The 21,353-nt window shown below is 42.9% G+C and overlaps 1 protein-coding gene across 1 annotated transcript in view; it reads left to right on the top strand.

Annotated features, from left to right (window-relative positions):
• The window catches only part of KIF5A (kinesin family member 5A), a 662,879-nt gene that overhangs the window by 589,541 nt on the left and 51,985 nt on the right, over positions 1-21,353 (top strand). The window contains exons 25-27 of the mRNA XM_078688970.1: positions 482-635; positions 5,169-5,251; positions 19,967-19,994. Of these exons, the coding sequence (XP_078545096.1) occupies positions 482-635; positions 5,169-5,251; positions 19,967-19,994 (265 nt within the window). The remainder of the gene's footprint in view (positions 1-481; positions 636-5,168; positions 5,252-19,966; positions 19,995-21,353) is intronic.

The raw sequence follows: 21,353 nt of genomic DNA, 5'->3' as shown, positions 1-21,353 counted from the left end.
AGGTGTCCTTGTGTCATGGAGTCCTAATGTAACTCAGGCTTCCTCCTAAAAAGTATACGGGCGACTTACTTGTGTCCGTTTTGGGATGTAGAACCGCCCTATGTCCGTTAAAGCCTCACTTTGGTGAGACTTACCTGTGAGCATGTAAAACAAGGAAGATCTGCAGGGCATTTTTATTGAGACAATATTTCCATGGGCTTGTATTCAGTGGCTGTTACTGTGTGGCTGTCTTCGTCATAGATTCCTCATTACAGGATTTACTTATCCCCAAATTTAATATTTTGAATTTCAAACTTAGGAAATGTATGCATTTTATGTAAAAAAACAACCATACTGAATTTCTTTGGAAAGTATGCACGTTTTCCCAAGAAAACAATTTTAAAAGCAGAAGCAAGTGGCTCGAACACTCAGTAATGATTAGATGTACTGCTTTCTACCGTTCGCAAATGTATTTTAATGTTTTTTTATAATTCACTTGCAGCTAAGCCTATTAGACCCGGCCACTACCCTGCAGCATCTCCTACTAGTCACTATGGTGTCCGCAACCCAGAGTGCCTCAGCTACACTAACAGCCTCTTCCAGAATTACCAAAACATGTTTCTGCAGCGTTCTTCCAGCCCTAGCACCGACACGTAGTAAGTACCTGTCTGCATTGTCCACATGCACCAATTTCTTCGTACCTTGCCTTTTAATTCAGTTGTTGCCAGAACTCAGGGGCATATTATCAAGAACAGGCGATAAAATGATCACCACTTTATTGGCAGGAAACTGCCGCTAAAGCGGCGATAATGGGCTTGATAATAGGCCCTTGTGAATTCCCATAGCAGCCCAGGTTAACACCAGAACCTGGGCTGCTATGGGAATTCACAAGGGCCTATTATCAAGCCCATTATCGCCGCTTTAGCGGCAGTTTCATGCCGATAAAGCGGCGATAATTTTATCGCCTGTTCTTGATAATATGCCCCAAAGTTCTTAGATTCTTGCTGGGGTTAATTTAAGCCGGTTGTTCCAGGTGAGGACTTATAATCATCAGACTTTGACCCACAACAAGAGAGAGAAAAGTAGCAAAGGGTAAGAGGAGGAAGAGACAGAAGGAAACACAGTTGCAAAGGGAGAAAGCGGGGATGGATAAGAACCTACGAGATTGCAACATAGGGGCAGAGCGATTATATCGGTGGATGAAAGGCATGAAATGAAAAAAAGATTATACGGCCTGGGTTTTAAGACACATCAACATTTGGAAGTGGCTGCAAAAGGTTTCTTAGAAAAATTTGAGCCCCAGCACTTACAGGCACATGCATCAAAGGAAAAAACGATTGCAAACGGGCAGATTCTCAGAATCTGCCCCTTTGCGGCCGGTATTTTTGCATTTGGGATGCATCATCCCAAATGCAAAAATCGCAATTTAAGGAATCTCTAAATTGCGGTTCCTTAAATTGCGATTGCATTTAAGGAAGCCCGAATTGAGATTCCTTAAATGCAATGCATTAAAGTTAAAAAATTAGCGATTTCGCTAATAGGAGTAGCAAATTACCATGAAGTTGAACTTAATGGTAATTTGCAAAAACTTTGAAAAATTCACTTTTGTGCATTTTTCAAAGTTTTATGTTGCGCACACACATGCCCTTCGGGCATGTGTGTGTGCAATATATGTGCACAGATCAATTTCAGGGGTGCAACAGGGTGTCATTTTGACACCGTTGTACCCTTGAAATTGCATGAGCAATTTGCGAGTACCTACTGGTACTCGCAAATTGCTCATGCAATCTCCAACGCAATCTTCAATTCATTCCAATGGGCCACCAGGCTCATATGAATGGGAAGGGATTCCTTAATTGCGACCTGCAGTTTGCAAGTAGCAATTAAGGAATTTGTAGGAATCGCTATTTTTATACTGATTCCTACATGCATAGGCTTTTGTGATTCCTAAATAGTGATTCCTTAAAAATCGCTATTTAGGAATCGCAATTCCTTCTGTTGATGCATGTGGCAGTTATTCTTTTGCAAGTGAAATACTGGATTGCTATCTCGAACAATCCTCATCAGTCGCAGCACGCTGTGTCATTGTGATTTGCTGTGGCTACCGTTGACTAGTCTGATCATTTAAAGATGGCCTTGAAGGACTTCAGATCACTGCCTAGTATACAGTCTAGCTGTTCATGGACCCTGACACCACTGGACACGAGGAGCAGAGGTTTATAGCTTAGGCATGCCTCTCTCACCTGAAGGTCAGATCTCCAGAACTTACAGATGGCTGCTTCTCATGCCTGACACCCAATATTGAAGACTCAAATACCAGTGGTCTGGGAGGGTCATTCTGTTTCTGTTGGGTAGGCAACACTGTTGCATTTTGTTTTCTAACTAAGCAACTTGAAAGTCATTCTCCATAATTGTTATGTCCCTATAGTGGAAAACAAAAGAAAAAATAAAACTTGTGTGATTCAGGATCCATTTTGTTTTCGACTTCCAAACGTGTGCTCCTATACGGTCCCTGAGCAAAAAATCAAAACCAACAAAATGATCTTCGCCCTTTTTCTATCCTTCGTCCCTCAAAAAAACCATGATCTAAAAAATGACTAAGCCCTAAACATTATTCTCCAAAAATCGCCTTTTGTAAACTTTTGCAACCAGATTTTAGTTGTCTTTGTGTTCATATCCTGTAACTTAGGCTTTGCTGAAACCAGACAAAAAACTAATATCAAATAAAATTGTGCAGCTTTGACTATGTCAAGCCAACTCTCGGGCACAGCACAAGTGCTGAAGTAGGCTGCAGGATCCGTTTCAAAGTAATATCACTCACCCATAAAAGCCTCGAGCACAAGTGCCTGTCCGCACGGGTGTCAGAATAATGAGCCAATCGTAATTTATCAACAGCCAGATTTTTCCCCCAATAAATTTCAACAGGTCAAACCCGCTGAAATTGACTGGATGAAAAATGCTTAATAAATTGTGGATAATGGCGTTTTTCTCATTTACTACGTTTAAATAGAGAAACTCATAATTGGGGTTATTAAATGCCCTCTAGGGTATGTTTATTTATCGGTGGCAATAAATAACACTCAAATACCGATGCACTTGTAATCGATGTTGCAGTGTTTCAAATATCCTGCCCTAGCTACATGAAGAAGTTCTTCTACAAAAAGGGCTCATTTGGTCTAGTATCAAGCCCTATCTGTACCCACAACTTTGCCTTTCCACCCCCCCAACATATGCAAAGATCAGTTATATCGGCTATCACTACTCGTGAGATTCCATGGTGGAATCAGCTGCCAACAGACCTCCACTAGTGCCTCTCTTGCATCCTCTTCCTTTTACAGTTGGACACATACCTCTTCCATTTAGACTTACTCTAAGTCTACTCACCCACCATAACCTTCCATGCTAGTGTCCTCGGTACTTGGGTGACTACTTCTCTAACCATCCATCTTTTTCGCGCAACCATTACCCTGAAAGCGGTGTGGTGCTTTAACGTCATGCACTAAATAAAACGTAATGCAACACAACCGCAGTCCCACTCAAAAAAGTTAACACAGACCTCGGCCACTTCTGGTCTTTGATGTCCCAAGCCATATTTTTTGCTGTATCAGATACCAAAATATTAACGAGTGTCTGTAGCTGAGGGTACCTTTGAGCTCTAGTCCCAAGCTAAATAGCCCTTCTGGCCCCCAATGTAACATCACGTAATATACTCATGCCTTCTGCCTAACAGTAGTTTATACCGCGGCTTACATATCATTGACAGACGTGGGTCCCTTGCTCACTGTGCCACTGGATTCAAGCTAGCCTGGCTGAAGAAGGGTGACATGCCCTGAAACCGGTCCCAGGATGCTTGTTTTCGGTGCAGGGAGGACCTGGCTTGGCAGTTCAGTCTGGACTGTTCCCTTGAGGCACAGGGGCACGACTGATTTGCATATGGCTGGGTCGAAACAGGGGTGGCATGGTGAGCAAAAGAACGATGGATTTAACCCAGATCTTTTGAATGGGGGGAGAATGTTTGCATTGTCAGCATTCTGTCAATCATTTGTTTGCTGTAATACATATTATTGATAGGACCAGCAGCACAATTACTTTGGGACTCTTTGGGTACACAGTTTCTACTCGATACAGAATTGTTTCTTACTGAGCGCTGTGTTGTAATAGTCTGGACCATAATTACAGAATCAGCACTACAATGGAGGAGTGGTGAAATGGGGGAAGCGTGCATTTTTGTGCTAGAGCACAGGGCTGAGTGAGCCACAGGGTACAGAAACGGAAGCCTAGCAGCAGATTGTTTCACATTTCCACTCAGCAGAATTTGAGAATCTCTCTTAAATTGAGTTAGAACATTGTCTCATAATGGTACATACTAATCCAGATAATTTAAATAACGCACACTACAGTCTAGAGACCGGGCAGCATGCTACTGGGGTAATAGGCTAAACAATTCCCTTTTTCGTAATGTTTCAAGGTGTGTTGGGACATCGAGTATCAACATCTCCCATCCATTATCATATTGCCAGCACACCTACATAGTAAATAAACGTCCAACAGTCTTGCGGTTTGTTTGGTTAATTTTGTGAATTCAGCGTTGGGGTGGCATTGTAGTTGAGCTTCAATCAGTGTTTAGACTCCTATCAGAATACATTCCCCTGTTGGCAGCTTCTGCAGAACGTCGAGTGTGTGACAGGTCAAGAACAATCTCCTTGGAGGTTGCCTTTTAACAGGACAATGAGGGAAGAGCTTCCAGAGATTGTGCCCATGAAATGCCAGGGCATTGCACGGGCACAAGCTATGCTACAGAGGACCCCTAAGCTCTAGGGGCCCCCAACTCTCTAGGTGTCTACCAAACATGCTAGGGGGGGGGGGGTTTAGCTAAAGGCCAATGAATATCTGTAAGGTGTGTGAGATGTGGGGGCTCCTCACACATTTCTGCAGGGAAGCCCCTTCATTTTGTGTTACCCACTGTGCAATACCCGGTCCTCCAGGAAATGAATGAGTTTATTCTTTGCACTGCCCATCCACCAAAAACATAAAAACAAGACATGAATATTCTACCCAATAAGAATAAAGAGAAAACATATTTTCCTTTTTTGTCGAAAGGGAATGGAAAATTGGAAGAGTAAACATGAATGACCCTTGTTAGGAAATACATATGTTGTTGTTAAGTTACACTTTGGTTTTGTTTCTAGCCCAACAAATGCATGCTCAGCCAATGGCAGCAGCTCCTCCAGCAGCACCGTGGAACCCTATCAGAAGTTAAATGTGGACAACGGTAAGTCAGCTGCATGTGGAATCCATGGGTCTGAAGCCGCGGCGTAATCTAAGAAGGAACTCAGATTACATGTTGATGCCGCGCACCGTAGGACAGGGCCGGCCCTAAAGAGTATATGTGTTAACATATGTGCAGTCAGACACAACGATGGACTTAGCCACTTTAAAAGAGGCCCTTAATGGAGCTCTATCACTTTATCGAAACTTCAAGCTATCATGTGTACATGTGAACAGTAATGCTTGCTAACAGACCAGGAGAGCCAGATTCAGGCCACATATTCAGTATATCCATGTAAGATAAATGTACATATTTGACATATACTTGTTTACAAATGAAATAGCTATCCTGAAAATGTGGCTGTCTTGGACCTATGTTAGGCTTGCTTGTCATATGTACTTCTTACTAATCATTGTTGCATGCGTGTAAAGTTAAACATTTTTTTGTGCTCAGATGGAGAATCTTGAAAAACTTGCTCCATTTATGTTTTTAAATCAGCATTTCCTGCGAAGTCAATAGGGCATTTTAGAACATTCTCCTGATATATTAATATACAGATGACATGGACACCACATGAACATTTGTGGGCATTCTTGCAAGGGCCATTTTGTTTTTGTCCAGCAGTTGAAAAATGCAATTGTATTCACAGTAAAGTTTGTTATGGCATTAGTTTCTGATCAAGTAGTTATCGGAGTCACATTGTATCTGATAAGCACTTTTGGTTGCAGCATCCTTACCATTTAGTTATCCCCAGGTGTCAGGCTCGATCCGGTACTTTTTTTTGTGAGCAGTACTCCTGTGTGCCGGTAAGTGGCGTCAATTGGCTCCGCATGGCGCCATCAGCGCCAAAAGTGACGTGTGTGGAGCCTATATAAGTGCCACACCAACGCACTGATGTCAGTTCTTTTCTTTACGGGCCAGTCAGTGCAAGAGAAGAGCTCCCCGTCACCTTTTGACTGGCCTTTTTTGTTGCGCCATGCACACAAGGCCTTGAGAGAGCACTACCTCAAGCTCCTTGCCACTCAACTTGCAACAAAAAGATGGTCTTGATCCCGGTTGGGAGGAAGGTTCCGGGATCAGTCGCGGAGCCATTCCAAATGCTCGTCGTCACCCTCAAAGTCGTCCGGGTGCGTGGGCAAGTCCCACAAGCTCAAAAAGAACAAGACATCGAAGAGGTCTACAACTTCGTCCCGTCTGTTGAAATCATCCGACATGACAAGAGAACATCAGCATTCGGGGCCTGGCTCCGCAGTTGAGCCGGCTCCTTGGTCGTCTCAGCGCCTCCCTGAGTTTTCAGAAGTGAGCCCCACTCAACTCAAAGAATTTAATGTAGCCATGCACCTCAGATTTGAGTGGCCAATCCCCGCTGGAGCACCTTTGGGCACCGCGAGATTGGGAGGGGCTCCTACAGGTATTCCACCAGTGGGTTTGCCCCCAGCACCAGAGGAGCCTCTTTGATCCATGGACGGTTCCAGAACGGTGCTAGTCGGGCCACCTCGACCTTCCCTTGCACCGGCCCCACAGCCGTTGCCCCCTCACCACTGGCACCCACCAACGGCGCCGCTCCCATACTTATCCCCAAATCCAACACAGAGCCAGATGGGCATCATATTACGCAGATTCTGGCGCCAACTACAGGCATTCTATCCCAGCTGGAACCTATGCTATATTCCTATGGGCTAGGACTTGGGGATGACAGGGAGGGGCCCCTGGACCCAGATTAATTCCAGCCCCTATCACTGAGGACACCTGGTGTGAGGATGTGCCAGATGCCAGTGGACTGAACAACTCCCCAGATACTAGCTTGGTCTCTCCTCCTACCACAGCTAGGGAGGTGGGAGCCTCATTTGCTATGGGGGGTTAGGAGTGTGGATGAGGTCCTGGACTCTCAATTGTCCTCCATGGCTGTCAAGACATACATCTTGACGGAGGTGCTTCAGCCAGGAGTCACCCCATCTGTACCCCTTCTCCCGTTTAATGAACCCCTCACGAACGGCCTGGTCCAAGCCCTTCTGTGAATAAGACAACTGCCTGCTGCCACCGCCACGCCCCAGGGGAACCCTACTTCCTCACCCAACACCATACTCAGGAGAGCTTGAAGGTCGAATCCTCCACTTCCAGAGTAAATCCTGGTGCATTTCGTACCACTCCATTGGACAGCGAATCGAAAAGGCTGGATAACTTGAGACAGCCTAGCACTACGGTCGGTGACCACCATGTGCCTTTAGGGCTGATGCTCCCATTTGCTCTGGTACTCGGTTGCGCAAGTGCTGCCTATGGTCTCGGAAGAGGCCCGAGCCATACTCTCCCAAGCTATTACTGACGGGAGGGCCGTAGTTAAGTTTGTCATATGCTGTTGGCTGGATATGACTGACTCACAAGGCAGATCAGTTTCATTGTCGATGGCTCTTAGGCGCCATGCCTGGTTGAGAACCACTGTCTTCTCTGTGGATGTCTAGGCCTTGCTGATGATTATGCCTTTTGATAGCTCTCATCTATTCAGAGAGCTTCAAGGACAGCTGTGCTACAGCCAGGTTCTTGGGCCTTTTCATGACCCCTTGCCAACCCCAGTCTGCCTTACGTTCTTTTTGTGGCCATGGAAGGGGTTTCCAGCCACATCTCCACTCGCACAGCCACCACAGCATGCAAACTTCCCAGCCCCTGCATGGCCGAGGATGAGGTACCCACAGACCTCGTGGGTCAGATAGCCAGAGGTCGGGCCAGTCCACCACCCCTTGGCAGCTGCTCCCTCCAAGCCTCTTTAGTTTGCCCTCCGACCATCATGGTCATCCAGTGAGAGGCAGGATACCCCATCACCTGCGCCAATGGAGGTCAATAACATCCGACCGCTGGGTTCTCATAATTGTCTGAAGGGGCTACTCCCTCCCCTTCATGACTAGCCCTCCTCCCATGACACCCATTTGAGACAGGCTTCCTTACTCCACCAGGAAGTGGCAGTTCTCTTAGCCAAGGGAACCATAGAGAGGGTTCCAGCATCAGAAGTAGTTTGTGGTTGCTATTTCAGCTACTTGTTGGTGCCCAAGAAGGACAGAGGCATTTGTCCTATCCTAGAACTGCACCCTGTCAATTTCTTCCTGAAAAAGGAGAAATTAAAAATGTTCACACTCGCTCAAGTCCTGTCTGCCTCAGACCTGGGAGACTGAATGGTAGTGTTGGACTTGCAGGATCCATACTTCCACATTCCCGCCCTGCCTGCCCACAGACATTACCTGCAGTTCATGATAGGTCACAAGCACCTTCAGTGTACCGTGCTCCCCTTTGGCCTTACCGGCACCCCTTGGGTGTTCCCCAAGGTGATGACGGTGGTTGCAGCTCGTCTACGGAGAACCCAGGTGCCAATCCCCTTTCTTAAAAATGGCTGTTGAAGGCGGGCTCGCCCCAGACAGCCGTCTCCCACCTCCAGACTACGACGGACCACCTGCACTCGCTAGGGTTCACTGTCAACGTGCCCAAGTCACACCTGGCCCTTTCTTATATGCTCCCTTTCATAAGAGCTTTTCTGGACATAGTGCAGTTTCGGGCTATGTTACCTATGTTTCAGCCTTGATGTGACACATGGTCTCTGACATATGCGCCCTCTGCAGTGGGGCCTGCAGTTCCAGTGAGTGCAGTATCAGGGAAATCTCTCAGATATGGTCCAGATGTCAGAGGGCACTGCAAAATATCTATAGTGGTTGTTAAGAAACTGTGATTGGGTAAGCATTAGCCCCTTCTCCCTTCCCCAACCAGATCTAACAGTAGTGACAGATGTGTCGCTTCTGGGCTGGGGTGACCATCTGGGAGAGGTCGAGATCAGAGGCCTCTGGTCTCTGGCGGAATCCAGCCACCACATCAACCTGTTCGAGCTCTGAGCGACCGACTGGCATTGAAAACCTTTTTACCATCCATCAGGGAAGGCTAGTGCAGGTGTTCACAGAAAACACCACTACCATGTGGTACTGTAACAAACAGGGAGGGACGGGGTTGTGGATCCTTTGTCAAGAGTTGCTACGTCTTTAGACATGGCTGGAATGTCAGGGCATTTCCCTGGTGGTTCAACACCTGGCAGGATCATGAGACTTCAGAGTGGACAAAGTCAGTTGAAGATGCCTAGCAGATCATGAATGGCATCTCCATCCGGAGATGGTGCAAGAACTCTTTCAGCAGTGGCAAGAGTCTTGGTTCAATCTGTTTGCCACCACTGAGAACGCATAATGTCTGCAGCTCTGCTCGCTGGAGTTTCCAAGACTGCTCTCACTCAGAGATGTTTTTCATTTCGAGTAGAGGGCAGGCCTCCTGTACTCTCTTCCACCCTTACCACTCCTGCCCAGAGGTCTCAAGAAGATCAGGAACAACAGGGCCCAAGTCATTCTTGTGGCTCCAGACTGAGCTCGGAGAGTGGTATCCTGAGCTGTTGAGCACAGCCACCGGTCCTCCGATCAGGCTGCCTTTTCTGTAGGATCTCCTGTCGTAGTAGCAGGGCGTGTTCTCCACCCGACCCTGTCAACACTCTGGCTTCATGCGTGGAGATTGAGGGGCAATATTTGACAGCTTTTGACCTTCCATCCAAAGTCTGTAATGTTATCTAGGCAGCTCGGCATTGGTGGAAACTGGCTTTCTATGTAATGTACCAAAACAAGGTACCTTATACAAAAAATCCAGGCAACCCTTATTGGCTTACAGGGCCTTGCTTTAACAATCCCAAAGTGCTCTATTGGTCAATTTGTGGTAGTGTGGTTGAGCAGTTTAGGATTATCAGGAGTGTGTTGAGCATTTGTTGAACACACAGAGTCAATAAATGAGACACAATCTCAATATAAAATCCAAGACCAATTTAGAAAAATAACACACTATTTTATATAATATTTAGACACCAGATCTTGGGGATCAAATAAGTGCTTTAGTTCGTTATCATTTTTACACAGTAAAACAGTTAATTAGCAAAGCTGTCAGATTTGAGGCATGAGTCGTGAACACAGTGCTGTTAACCTATGGAAGGAAATTATGTACTACAACAGGTATTTGCAAACGTTGTAAAGGATGGCCTTTAGGATTTAAGGTGCCTGGGGGCCAATGTCCAAAATACCACCAGCAGTCCAGGTTTACCTGCCTGGAGTGTCCGGGTGCGAAGGTGCTGGTCGCCATGGTAGCCTTGAGCTCAGTCAACTGGCAAAGTTTAAAAGGGCTTGTTAAAACAACAGAGTCTGCAAAGGGGAACTTAGGGACAAGCCTGGTGGAACCCAAAGGGGGGCCCAGCTCATGGGAACTACTAGGCCAAGGGGACACAGGCAGAAGACATGCACTCGGGTGTGGGGTTCGGGTGCAGAGGTGCTCACTTGTAGGCCACTTTAGCGTTGGAGGCTCTCGCAGTATTCGGTATACCTGCGGAGGAGGGAAAAGAAACACAGCAGCGTCACTCTCTATGTGGAGCTAGCCTCTCTTGAAGTCCCTCAATGTGCAGGCAATTCTTTGTACCTTTGGTGTCTGGACTGGACACAAACAAGCCTGGTGGGTGCAAATGCTCTGGCAGGAAGGTATTGGTGCACGGGGGGCGCTTGGGGGGTCTAGCGTCTCAAAACTTGCCAGAGAGATGGGGCTCACCTCCTAGAGTCTCAGGGACCTCCTCCTGTTGTGCTGCTACTTCGGTGGGCCTGATGGCCAACAGGATGGTATACCGTATAGATGTTTTTGGTGCCTGTCGCTGCATGGGGATGGCTCCTCCACCCCAATAGAGATGCTGCCTGGTTGTTGAAATTGCTCGGTGGTACTCCACAGCTTTGAGAGTTGTTCAGCCTTTGGATGAGTCAGGTCAGTGCAATTGTTGAGGTTCCAGCAGCAAGGCAGGGTATGACACCAAGTAGTGCTAAAGTCCTCATTTCTCGCAATAAGTGCTCTTCTTTCTCCTTCCAATGGTTCCAGGTGGACGAATCTGAGTTTCTGGTGTCAGGGGAGCCCCTAAATATTGAATTTAAGGGTGTTAAGGGGAGTATAGGGTAGTAGTCAATGGGCTACTTACACTTGGGGTGACTACAGCCCCTAAATGGCCACTTAGTGTGGAGAGTGGGCATAATCCTGACCCACAGTTCCTATTTGCAGCAAAAAGAAGGTGGTGAAAGCCTTCCTTGACTGTCCATTCCAAGTGGCTCGCATTAGGGGTGTGACCAGCCTGTAAATGCGACACATCTTCTGACTAACTAATTTTCACATCTGCCCTGGAGCCAAATGGGCCCCTGGGCAGGGGATGGCATTCCCAGGTCTGGGGGAAAGCTGGGGTTGCATATCAAAGGTGGCAGAGGCTTTGAAGCCTCTGACCTTGATATGCTAAATTCACTAGCCATCCTGTTGGAGGAGGTGTATCCCCTTTCTCTGGACAGGAATTGTTTTTGTCTTCAGAGAGCGTGGGCTCTCACCTGCAGGGGTCAGAAACTCGTCAGTGGTGGCAGACTGTGTGATACCAGTCAGAGACTAGCAGAATTCAGGGAGCACCTCCTTTAAAGTGCCCTCTGGGTACATGTCATTATAAATCTAGTACTGGCATCAGTACAGATTTATTAAGATGAGCCGTTTGATGCCAAACCACATTATGTACAGTAAACCTGTTATGTAGCTGGGTAACTCGTTAAGATTAGTGCCCAGTACATATGCTTAGGATGGCTTCTTGATCACTTGCAAGGTCTTGGTGATGGAACCAGACATCACAAGGGCATATCTGCTCATGCAGATATGTCCTCACATGTAATACACCTTGCCTTAGGACCCTAAGGTCTGCTGTAGGGGTGACTTACATAAGGGATACGCAGTGCACAGGGGCGTGGCACACAGTGAGTGAGTCAAGTTGTGTTTTTTAACTGTTTGCACCATTTCACGCAGCTTGCAATTGGCAGTCTGCATGCAATTTCTGTGGGTCCCTTAAGGTGGCATAATACATGCAGCACCCCTGGAAGACCCTCTTTAGTATCTATGCACTAGGTACCAGAGGAACCATTTATTAGGGTATTGTGTAAGGTTGCTAAAGTCCCGCCCAATTGGGTTACAAGTAGACATTTATCTTGTTTTAAGGGAATGAACACTGACTCTGGGTGCCCTTTTTAGCAGGAAACCAGTGCACTTTCAGTGGAAAGCATCAGTACTAGGGCAAAAAGTGGGGTGGTCATGTCACAAAGGAGCACATTCTAACAGGCATTCCTCCACCAAGACAGTATACACTGGTTTTTGGAGCAATTTTGTGGCATGGTGTACAGCCAAGAAGGCTGACCCTTTATCTGCACCCCTTTCCTAAGTTCTTTTATTTATCCTTACCCTAGCAGGGCTTTTCATTGAGCATGTTGAAGGGTTATTTCTGTTCCAGCGAATCCTCATCAATAGTCATAAGCACTGAATAGTCCCGCCCATGCGTGGGGACACTGGAGCACTGATAAAATATGTGTGTATACATACATCAATCCAAAAGGTTTGTTACACTCACAATTGCAACCTATAACAGGCTGAGATGTCCAAATTGTATTTTCATTTTAAAAAATGAAAACATTTTCTTTTATATAAGTCATCGCAGAGTATAGGTGAATATAGCAAACCTTTCACAAGCTTTCTTTAAAAGGAAAAGAAATGAAGGACAGAATTAGTCTATGGGCTACAAGTAATACATTTAGCTAATGCAACTAGCACTGTGCCTTTAAGAACCTCACAGCACTCTCAGTATCCCATCATTCCCCACAGGTGACAGTTAGGTCAGGTAATTTTTATGGGACAATATTGGAACCTGGGTAAATATTGATGACAGTAGTATGTCTTGCCGGAGAGGAGGGAGGGTTGCTTCTGACTTTGATGAGGATACCCCTGGAAGAGAACTAGGATTGCAGTTAAATAAAGTTTCCTTCTCTTCCAGGGGACCCATATCAATAGTCATAAACGAATGTCTGACATAATATCGACAGACAGAATATCGACACACAAAAATATCGACACAAAAATATCGAAATCAAAAATATCGGAGTCATATCTTCATAAAGGTAAGTACAAAAATATCGAAAAATTTATATCGTAGTACAAAAATATCGAAATTAAAAATATCGTTTTTTTAAATGTATAAATAATAATGTAAAAATAATTTTAAAATACATATAATTTTACAAATATTAAATAAAAACATTAAAACATAATTAAAAAATTAAAACTAATACATATACATTTAAAATAAATAAAAACGTAATAATTTAATGTAATTTAATTTTTTTTAATTTCATTTAATTGATTTAATTTAAATATAAATTTATTTTATTTTTACCCTGTACGCCTGTACCCCAAAAACCCAAAACTGACCCTGAACCCTAAAAATACCCCTTTACCCAAAAAACCAAAACTGACCCTGAACCCTAAAAATACCCTTTTACCCAAAAACCCAAAACTGACCCTGAACCCTAAAAATACCCCTTTACCCAAAAACCCAAAACTGACCCTGAACCCTAAAAATACCCTTTTACCCAAAAACCCAAAACTGACCCTGAACCCTAAAAATACCCCTTTACCCAAAAACCCAAAACTGACCCTGAACCCTAAAAATACCCCTTTACCCAAAAACTGAAAACTGACCCTGAACCCAAAAAATACCCCTTTACCCAAGAACTAAAAACTGACCCTGAACCCAAAAAATACCCCTTTACACAAAAACTGAAAACTGACCCTGAACCCTAAAAATACCCCTTTACCCAAAAACTGAAAACTGACCCTGAAACCAAAAAATACCCCTTTACCCAAAAACTGAAAACTGACCCTGAACCCTAAAAATACCCCTTTACCCAAAAACTGAAAACTGACCCTGAACACTAAAAATACCCTTTTACCCAAAAACTGAAAACTGACCCTGAACCCTAAAAATACCCCTTAAAAAAACTAAAACATATAAAATTTAAAATATTATTATATACTTACCTATACTTACGTTGTAATGGTATGCGTTGTAAAGGTACCTGCGTTGTAAAAACATGCGTTGTAAACACATGCGTTGTAATGGTTTTTGCATTGTAAAAATTTCGTTGTAATGGTAGTGCGTTGTAAAAGTTGCGTTATAAAGGTTGTTTCCCTGGTGGATAGCGTAGGGGTAAAAATTACTATTCACACTCCAGAGGGTGCAACAGTAGGGAAAGCGTTGGATAGCATGGGGGTAAAAATTAATTCCCACACTACTCCCACTTTAACACACAACACACTACACATATAAAAAAGACAATTAATATAAATTTCAATTGATCAATTAATAACAATTAATATTACTAAATTGATGTAATTATAAATGAACTAAATAACACATATTGATTACTAATTAATTAACAATAAATACCAAAGAAAATTACAATCTCTTTAATTAATTACATTTAATTATATCACACCCTATCCCCCTATAAACACACAACCCACTACACAGAAATAAATCATATCATTTATTCACTTAATAATTATTAATTACCAATTAATTATTATTTAACAATAACAAAAAATTAAATATATTAGCACATTAACTCTAAATAATTTAATTACATAATTAATATTATTTAATTACCAATTAATTATTAATTAACAATAACAACACATTAAATATATTAGCACATTAACTCTAAATAATTTAATTACATAATTATTATTATTTAATTATCAATTAATTATTAATTAACAATAACAATAAAGTAAATATATTAGCACATTAGCTGTAAATAATTTAATTTACTAATTAATATTATTGTTTCCCAATTAATTAACAATAACAAAAAATTATATATATAAAAAAATTACTCTAATTAATGTAATTAACTAATTAATATTAATTAATTACCAATTAATTATTAATAAAAAATATGTACAAAATTATATTATTTAATTAACTAATTAATATTAATTAATTACCAATTAAGTATTAATTAAAAATATTTACAAACATATATTAATTAATTAATTATTATTAAATTACTTCCCACCCTATTCCCCTATAAACCCACAACCCACTCTGATACTAAAACGCAAAATGTACAAAACATACATTACAAAACATGTTTAACAAACATATAAACAACACATTAAAATACATAACACTAAACAAAATTTCGATATTAGTAAAATTCGATATTAGTAACATACATACCTTAAAAAAACGATATTCTGTCTGTCGATATTTTGGACATCGATATTCTATACTATCGAAATTAAAACATCGATATTATTGTATATCGATATTTTAATTTCGATATTTTGTCTCACTACCGTCATAAACATTGAATAGAACAGCAAGCCAATCCTTCAGATAGCGGACAAGATATAGAGACAATCCCAATAATTACCAAAAAAGATTCCTCAGCGATGCATGCCCTACTTCAGTATCTTCTCTGGAGTTTGAATATAGATAATAATGCCCTATGAAAGTATGGACAGAGCTCCATGTTGAAGCTTTGCAAATACCTACAATGGGGACAATCCTAAGTAGGGCTATAGAAGCCGTTTTACCTCGAGTAGAATTGCCTTTTGGCCTATAAGGTAAGCACTTCTTCCCCAACTGATATGCTTAAAACAATACATAAAACTATCCATCTTTTTAATTGATTGTTTTGTAGAAGGCAAACCAGTTCTTACCGGTCCATAATTTATGAAAAGCCCATCTGATTTTCTTATGTCTCCAGTTTTGTCCAAATGGAATTTCAACACCCTTGATACATCAAGTGAGTGGAGAGATTTCCCTGCCTGAGTTGAAGGATTTGGAAAACAGTTGGAAAGTAAATTGTTTGATTAATGTGGAAATCAGAGACTACTAGATGAAGCAAGTAAGGTAACAACAGTTCAACGTGTTGGATGTGGGCAGGACTATTCAGTGCTTATGACTTTGATAAGGATACCCTTGGAAGAGAACTAGGATTACAGGTAAGTAACTTTTCCTTATCTGCCATCTCTGCCTTCCTGCGGCTGCCAGATCAGCCTTCTCTCTTAAAGTCTTCTATTGTAAATAGGTTCCTTAAAGGTTTGCAAATCTTATTTCCTGCAGCTCATTTTCGTTATGCCTTAGCTTGGTTCTTACTTTTCTAATATGTTCTCCCTTTCTAACTGCCTCTTATGCATCTCACTATGAAGATGGACTTTCTGATGGCAATTACATGCCCGGAGGGTTAGTGAACTGCAAGCGCTGTCATCCTAGCCTCCATACTTCCCTTTCTTCTTAAACTAGGTCCTTTGGACCGAGCATCCTTCTTGTCAAAGGTGTTTACTCTGTTCCACATAGGCCAGTCCATCCCTTTGACTTCCTTTTATGCTCCACCTCATCCCTCAAAGGCAGATTAGAGACTCCACCATCTGGACTAAAAAAGATTGTTGTTTTACCTTGACCACACCAAACAGTTCCTTCCGGGTGGACGATCAACTCTTTGTGGAATATGTCGGAGCCAAAAAAGTGACATTCGTGCAAAAACAAATCATCTCCCTATGGATTGTGCTCTGCATTAAGATCCGCTATGCATTAGCCATAGAAGCAGCCCCCAGAGGGTTTGCATGCTCATTCCACCAGAGCAAAGGCTGTGACCAATGTGTTATCACACAGAGTTCCGGTCCTGGACATATGCCAAGCAGCAATGTGGGCCTCACTACATACATTCGCCAAGCACTACTTCCTGGACAGTCAAGTCCATCAGAGCAGGCACTTTTCCTGTTTGCTCCTGCAGGAGTTCCTAGTCTAAATCAAGTTTGCAGACCTAGCTCTAGAAAGGTATTGCTTGGGTATCCATTCTAAGGTAAGGAATCTGTGACTCGAAGTCCGTTTCAGATGAGCAAGTTACTTACCTTCAGTAACACCTTATCTGGTAAAGCCTCTATCTAGCCACAGATTCCTTACCGACCCTCCTATCCTCCCCGCTCTGTGAATGGATTTATAGGTCCAGGACTACTCCCTTTTCGGTGCCCTAGTTCCACACACCATTAGTCGGTGTTTTCCTTGGCACTGCGCAACTGGCATGAAAAGTCGTGAAAAGAAACTGACGTCAGCGCACTGGGGTGGTGCCTATATAGGCACGTGCGTCACTTACAGTGCGGACTATGCCAACGAGGCAGAGCTGAACGATGCCACCTACCAGCACTCAGTCTGACACCTGAGAATAATTCTAAGGTAAGGAATCTGTGGCTAGTTAGAGTCTCTACCAGATAAGGCATTACCGAAGGTAAGTAACTTGTTCATCAGTTCCTATGATATGTGGGTGGTGAAACCATCTCACCTCAGACTGTGTGGCAAATGATAACAAACTGTTTCCTGTTTAAAATGTAGGCATTGTGGCAGAATTGATTTTGTTTCTTTCCTCGTTGTTGAGTATTTTTATATAGATTCATGTGGTTGATGGAAACATTTTGGGGGTGGGGGTTAGGTGGGGAGGGATCCATCAATCCTGAACGCCAGTTTTCTGTACCTTTGGGCACTGACGCATTACAGAAGGGGCTGCAGATGCTCATGCAGCCTGTTCTGTAATATAGATAGTGCAGGAACATAAATAGCACCAGCAGTATCTTCAGGGGGTGTTCTCTCATGTGCATGGGGGTGTGGCCCCAGTCAAATGAGGGAAACATTTTTCATCTGCACCCACACCACATTATAGATGCAGGGGTAAAGGCATTGAGACTGTCTGGAGGCACATTGACTGTGCACCTCAAGAAATGGCTCACAATCAGTGCACCATCCAGCCTGAGGGAGCCCTCTGAACGGGGGTATAGGTGATCCCTTGAACCCTACAGATATTCCCCTGCAGAGGAGAGCAGTGACTCACTGCACCTGCCTGAAAGGGGATCTCTATTGTCCTTTTGAAGTGCAGGCCACGTACCACCTGCACTGGGAAAGAAGGAGCGGCTGCCATAGTAATGAGCTGCTCTCTCGTGGCTGCCCTCAGGGCAGCACATTATATGTCATAGGCCGCATTGTAAACAAAGGCCAAACAGGCAAATTATGCCATACAGCTAATATGTCCCCTCGTAGGTTGAGCCATTTTGTTTATTTATGTTGTCGCTTAAAGTATTTTATTTCTGGTTGGTGGTTGATATAACCATATTGTTTTTTCCATGGAACCGCCTTGTTCTTTGCATGCAGTTGATAAAGTCACTGTATATCTCTGCATGTTGGATGTAAAGCTGCCTTTTTTCTGTTTATAAACAACTAGTTAGAAAGCTGATAAAGGCAATATAACCTGTTTGTACATACATCCTTCAGTTACAGAGGCTGGACAGAAATTTAAAATCTTATTAGCACAATGACAAAGGGACCACTGGCACAGTCTTGATATTTCACCCCACATTCTGATCGAGTTCTGCCACCAGCGGTTCTGCAACTTTTACAAGTGGTCCAGAAATAATAATGAGCAAACATAACAGCAGTAGTTACATCGGTGAAGAGGGAGGAAAGCTTTATCACAGACACTCGCACTGGTTCTGATATAGATACAGAATCAACAAAAGTAAACCGAAATGTTGAATAAAATTAAGTCTTAGAAGCTCAAGCTCTACCAGAAATTCAGTTGCAGCAATACAAAAAATAAGAAATAAAATTTCCTGATCAGTGTTCAGATTTCAATCCTCTCGTCTATGCACGAATAAATCTAAAGTCACATAAACTAATCATAAACTAAAGTTGGAACACTAGGGAAACCTAGTTAAATCAGGGAAAGCAGGATGGGGTTAGCATAGTGGATACTTTAATAAATGTTCTCCAAATCAGGACAATGCATAGCATAAAGCCACACAATGGAAATAAGAGCAGAGAGGTCTAAACCTGTCAGAGTCCAAAGGGTATCTGCTCTAAAGACTAAAGTGTGAACACCAATTAAACACACAGAACATTCAAGAATTCCACCTCATTGATTCCAGTTGTTTTCCACCTTCTCACAGTAGAAATTGGCAACTTCGCTCAATTTTCCCATCCTAAAGTTTGAACATCAAGCCGACCTTGGATGTTTCCGTGCTCCAGATACAACATAAATAGGAGTCTTCTCATAGTTCGTTGGCGCCTCTCATTCTTGCCAAAAGTTTTCCTCCCAGATCTCACTATCTCTAATACACAATACGCCTTTCACGAGCTATGAAATCATATGAATGCACCTGCAAAAGAAAGAACATTGCATTGCAAAGAAAACTTTCACGTTGAAGGTTAAACATTAGGGACCAAAGGCTTAAAGACTTATGTCAAGCTAACTTAGTAAAACAGTCAGTGTACACGGTAAGTACATGTTTATATATGCACCTACAATTATAGAATTAATACAAACATCCATAGATGCAATTTTTTAAATAGCAGTATATCTCAAAGAACGCAAATGTAAGTGTAAATGACAACTACAATTTATAACATTATAATGCAAATATTAGAGCACACATCTATATGAATGACTACTTTCTACAGGGAATACATTCCAGCAGTATGTTTGGTGCCTCACTTTACACTAATAAGGTTAAGGAAGGTGGCACACAGTAGATTAATTGTGCTAATGCAAGTAAGTATTACTTTTTTGATGACGTATAGGAGTGGAGCTTAAATTGTGCGTCTCCTGTTTCAAAGTAACAAGTATATTTACTCAGCAAAAATTCAAACAAGATGAGGGCTGCTTAGCATTATATTCAGTGATATTGGCATGGCACCGGGTTCTGACAATGTTCTCATCTTCTGTTTCCATGTACTTCTAATCTCTGGTAATTCCCTTGATCCGGCGGATTCAGGCAATGCTACAGACATCAATGATAACAGGTGAGGCATCAGCATGTTTCCAGGTGGTGCTGTTCTTTGTGTTTTACATTGCTGTTTTCACGTTATCAGTGCATCTACAAAAATAAATTCACACAACAGCGTTTGTCACAGGCTCTGAGATTCTTAGAGCTGGCAAATGATTGGCTAATACATATTATGCATAATAGAGTGTGTGTTTGATGTGATCCATCCATATTTGGTTTAACAGGTGCATGTCACTTTCACATTCCTGCTCCAAATGTACTCTACTGAATGCTTACTGTGTGTTTGTCTCTGTGTACCCTTGGTTGTTTGCATTTAAGAATGTGACCTCCCTGATTCAACAGCAACGGCTCTATGTGTGGTATATGTTATATGTATTTATTCAACTCCCATCCTGTAAGCTTCTTGGCAAATAGGGTTTAACATATCAAAAGCTAAAACGAAAAAAGAAGAAATAACAAAACTCACTTTTAAACCTTTTAACTACAGCACAAATCAAGTGAAAATGTACTTTTTACAAAGCCAGAAATTGAGTCCTTTTCTGAACCCAATCAAACTAGACACGTCCCGAAAGGAAAAAAAGAGAACATTTCCTAACCCGTATTCGCTGCCACCGTGAAACTCCTGTCCTAAAGGGTTACAGGTCTAGTTTTCGGTACCATCGGAGAGCAGAACGCTGGCTCAGCAAAGTACATGCCACTTAAAGTGAACTGCCTACAATTCAGGAGTGCTGCATAGATGGCCTTGTTAATACCCCCAACCCCACTCAGCGTCTTGAGACCTAACGGGTGAGTAGTTGCGCTTTACTAGAAACTTGATTGATTGAACAATGGTCATTAGCTCGAAATTATTCCTGCTGTGGGTGGGAAGGCAGTGTAAAGTTCCCAACACCAGGGCGTTATGATTCCACCTGGACAGACCCCTACCAAATTTACTGCAGCAGCATGCTGGACCACCTGCAGGTGATGAATAATGTTTATGGGAGTCTCAAGGTAAATAGCATGGTTGTAATCCAGTCATGTTGGACTATAGCAGGAATACTGCCACATGTGGATGTGGATAAGTACAGCAAGTTATCACCTTCTTCAGGCTCTTGAGTTGTAAGAAGCAGCACATCTTCGAGAAGTCCATAACTGGGAAAACAAGGTACAGAAAATGCAACTGAACTGTCTTAATGGTTTTAAAACAAATGCTTTCTTCGCTCTCATAGCAGCACCTTATAAAAATCTACCAAGAAAGTTGTTAAAAAGGGGGAGGAGCTTCGCGGGCATCCAAGATGGTCGCGTGAGCACAGAGCTCCCCGGACCCGCGCTGCCCTTCACGGATATCCTGAATACATCCTGATTTCGAAGACGGGCTTTTGATCATACATCCTTG

The sequence above is a fragment of the Lissotriton helveticus genome, chromosome 1_1 (genome assembly GCF_964261635.1).
Source record: "Lissotriton helveticus chromosome 1_1, aLisHel1.1, whole genome shotgun sequence".
NCBI lineage: Eukaryota > Metazoa > Chordata > Amphibia > Caudata > Salamandridae > Lissotriton > Lissotriton helveticus.
This window is presented reverse-complemented; position numbering and strand designations above follow the sequence as displayed.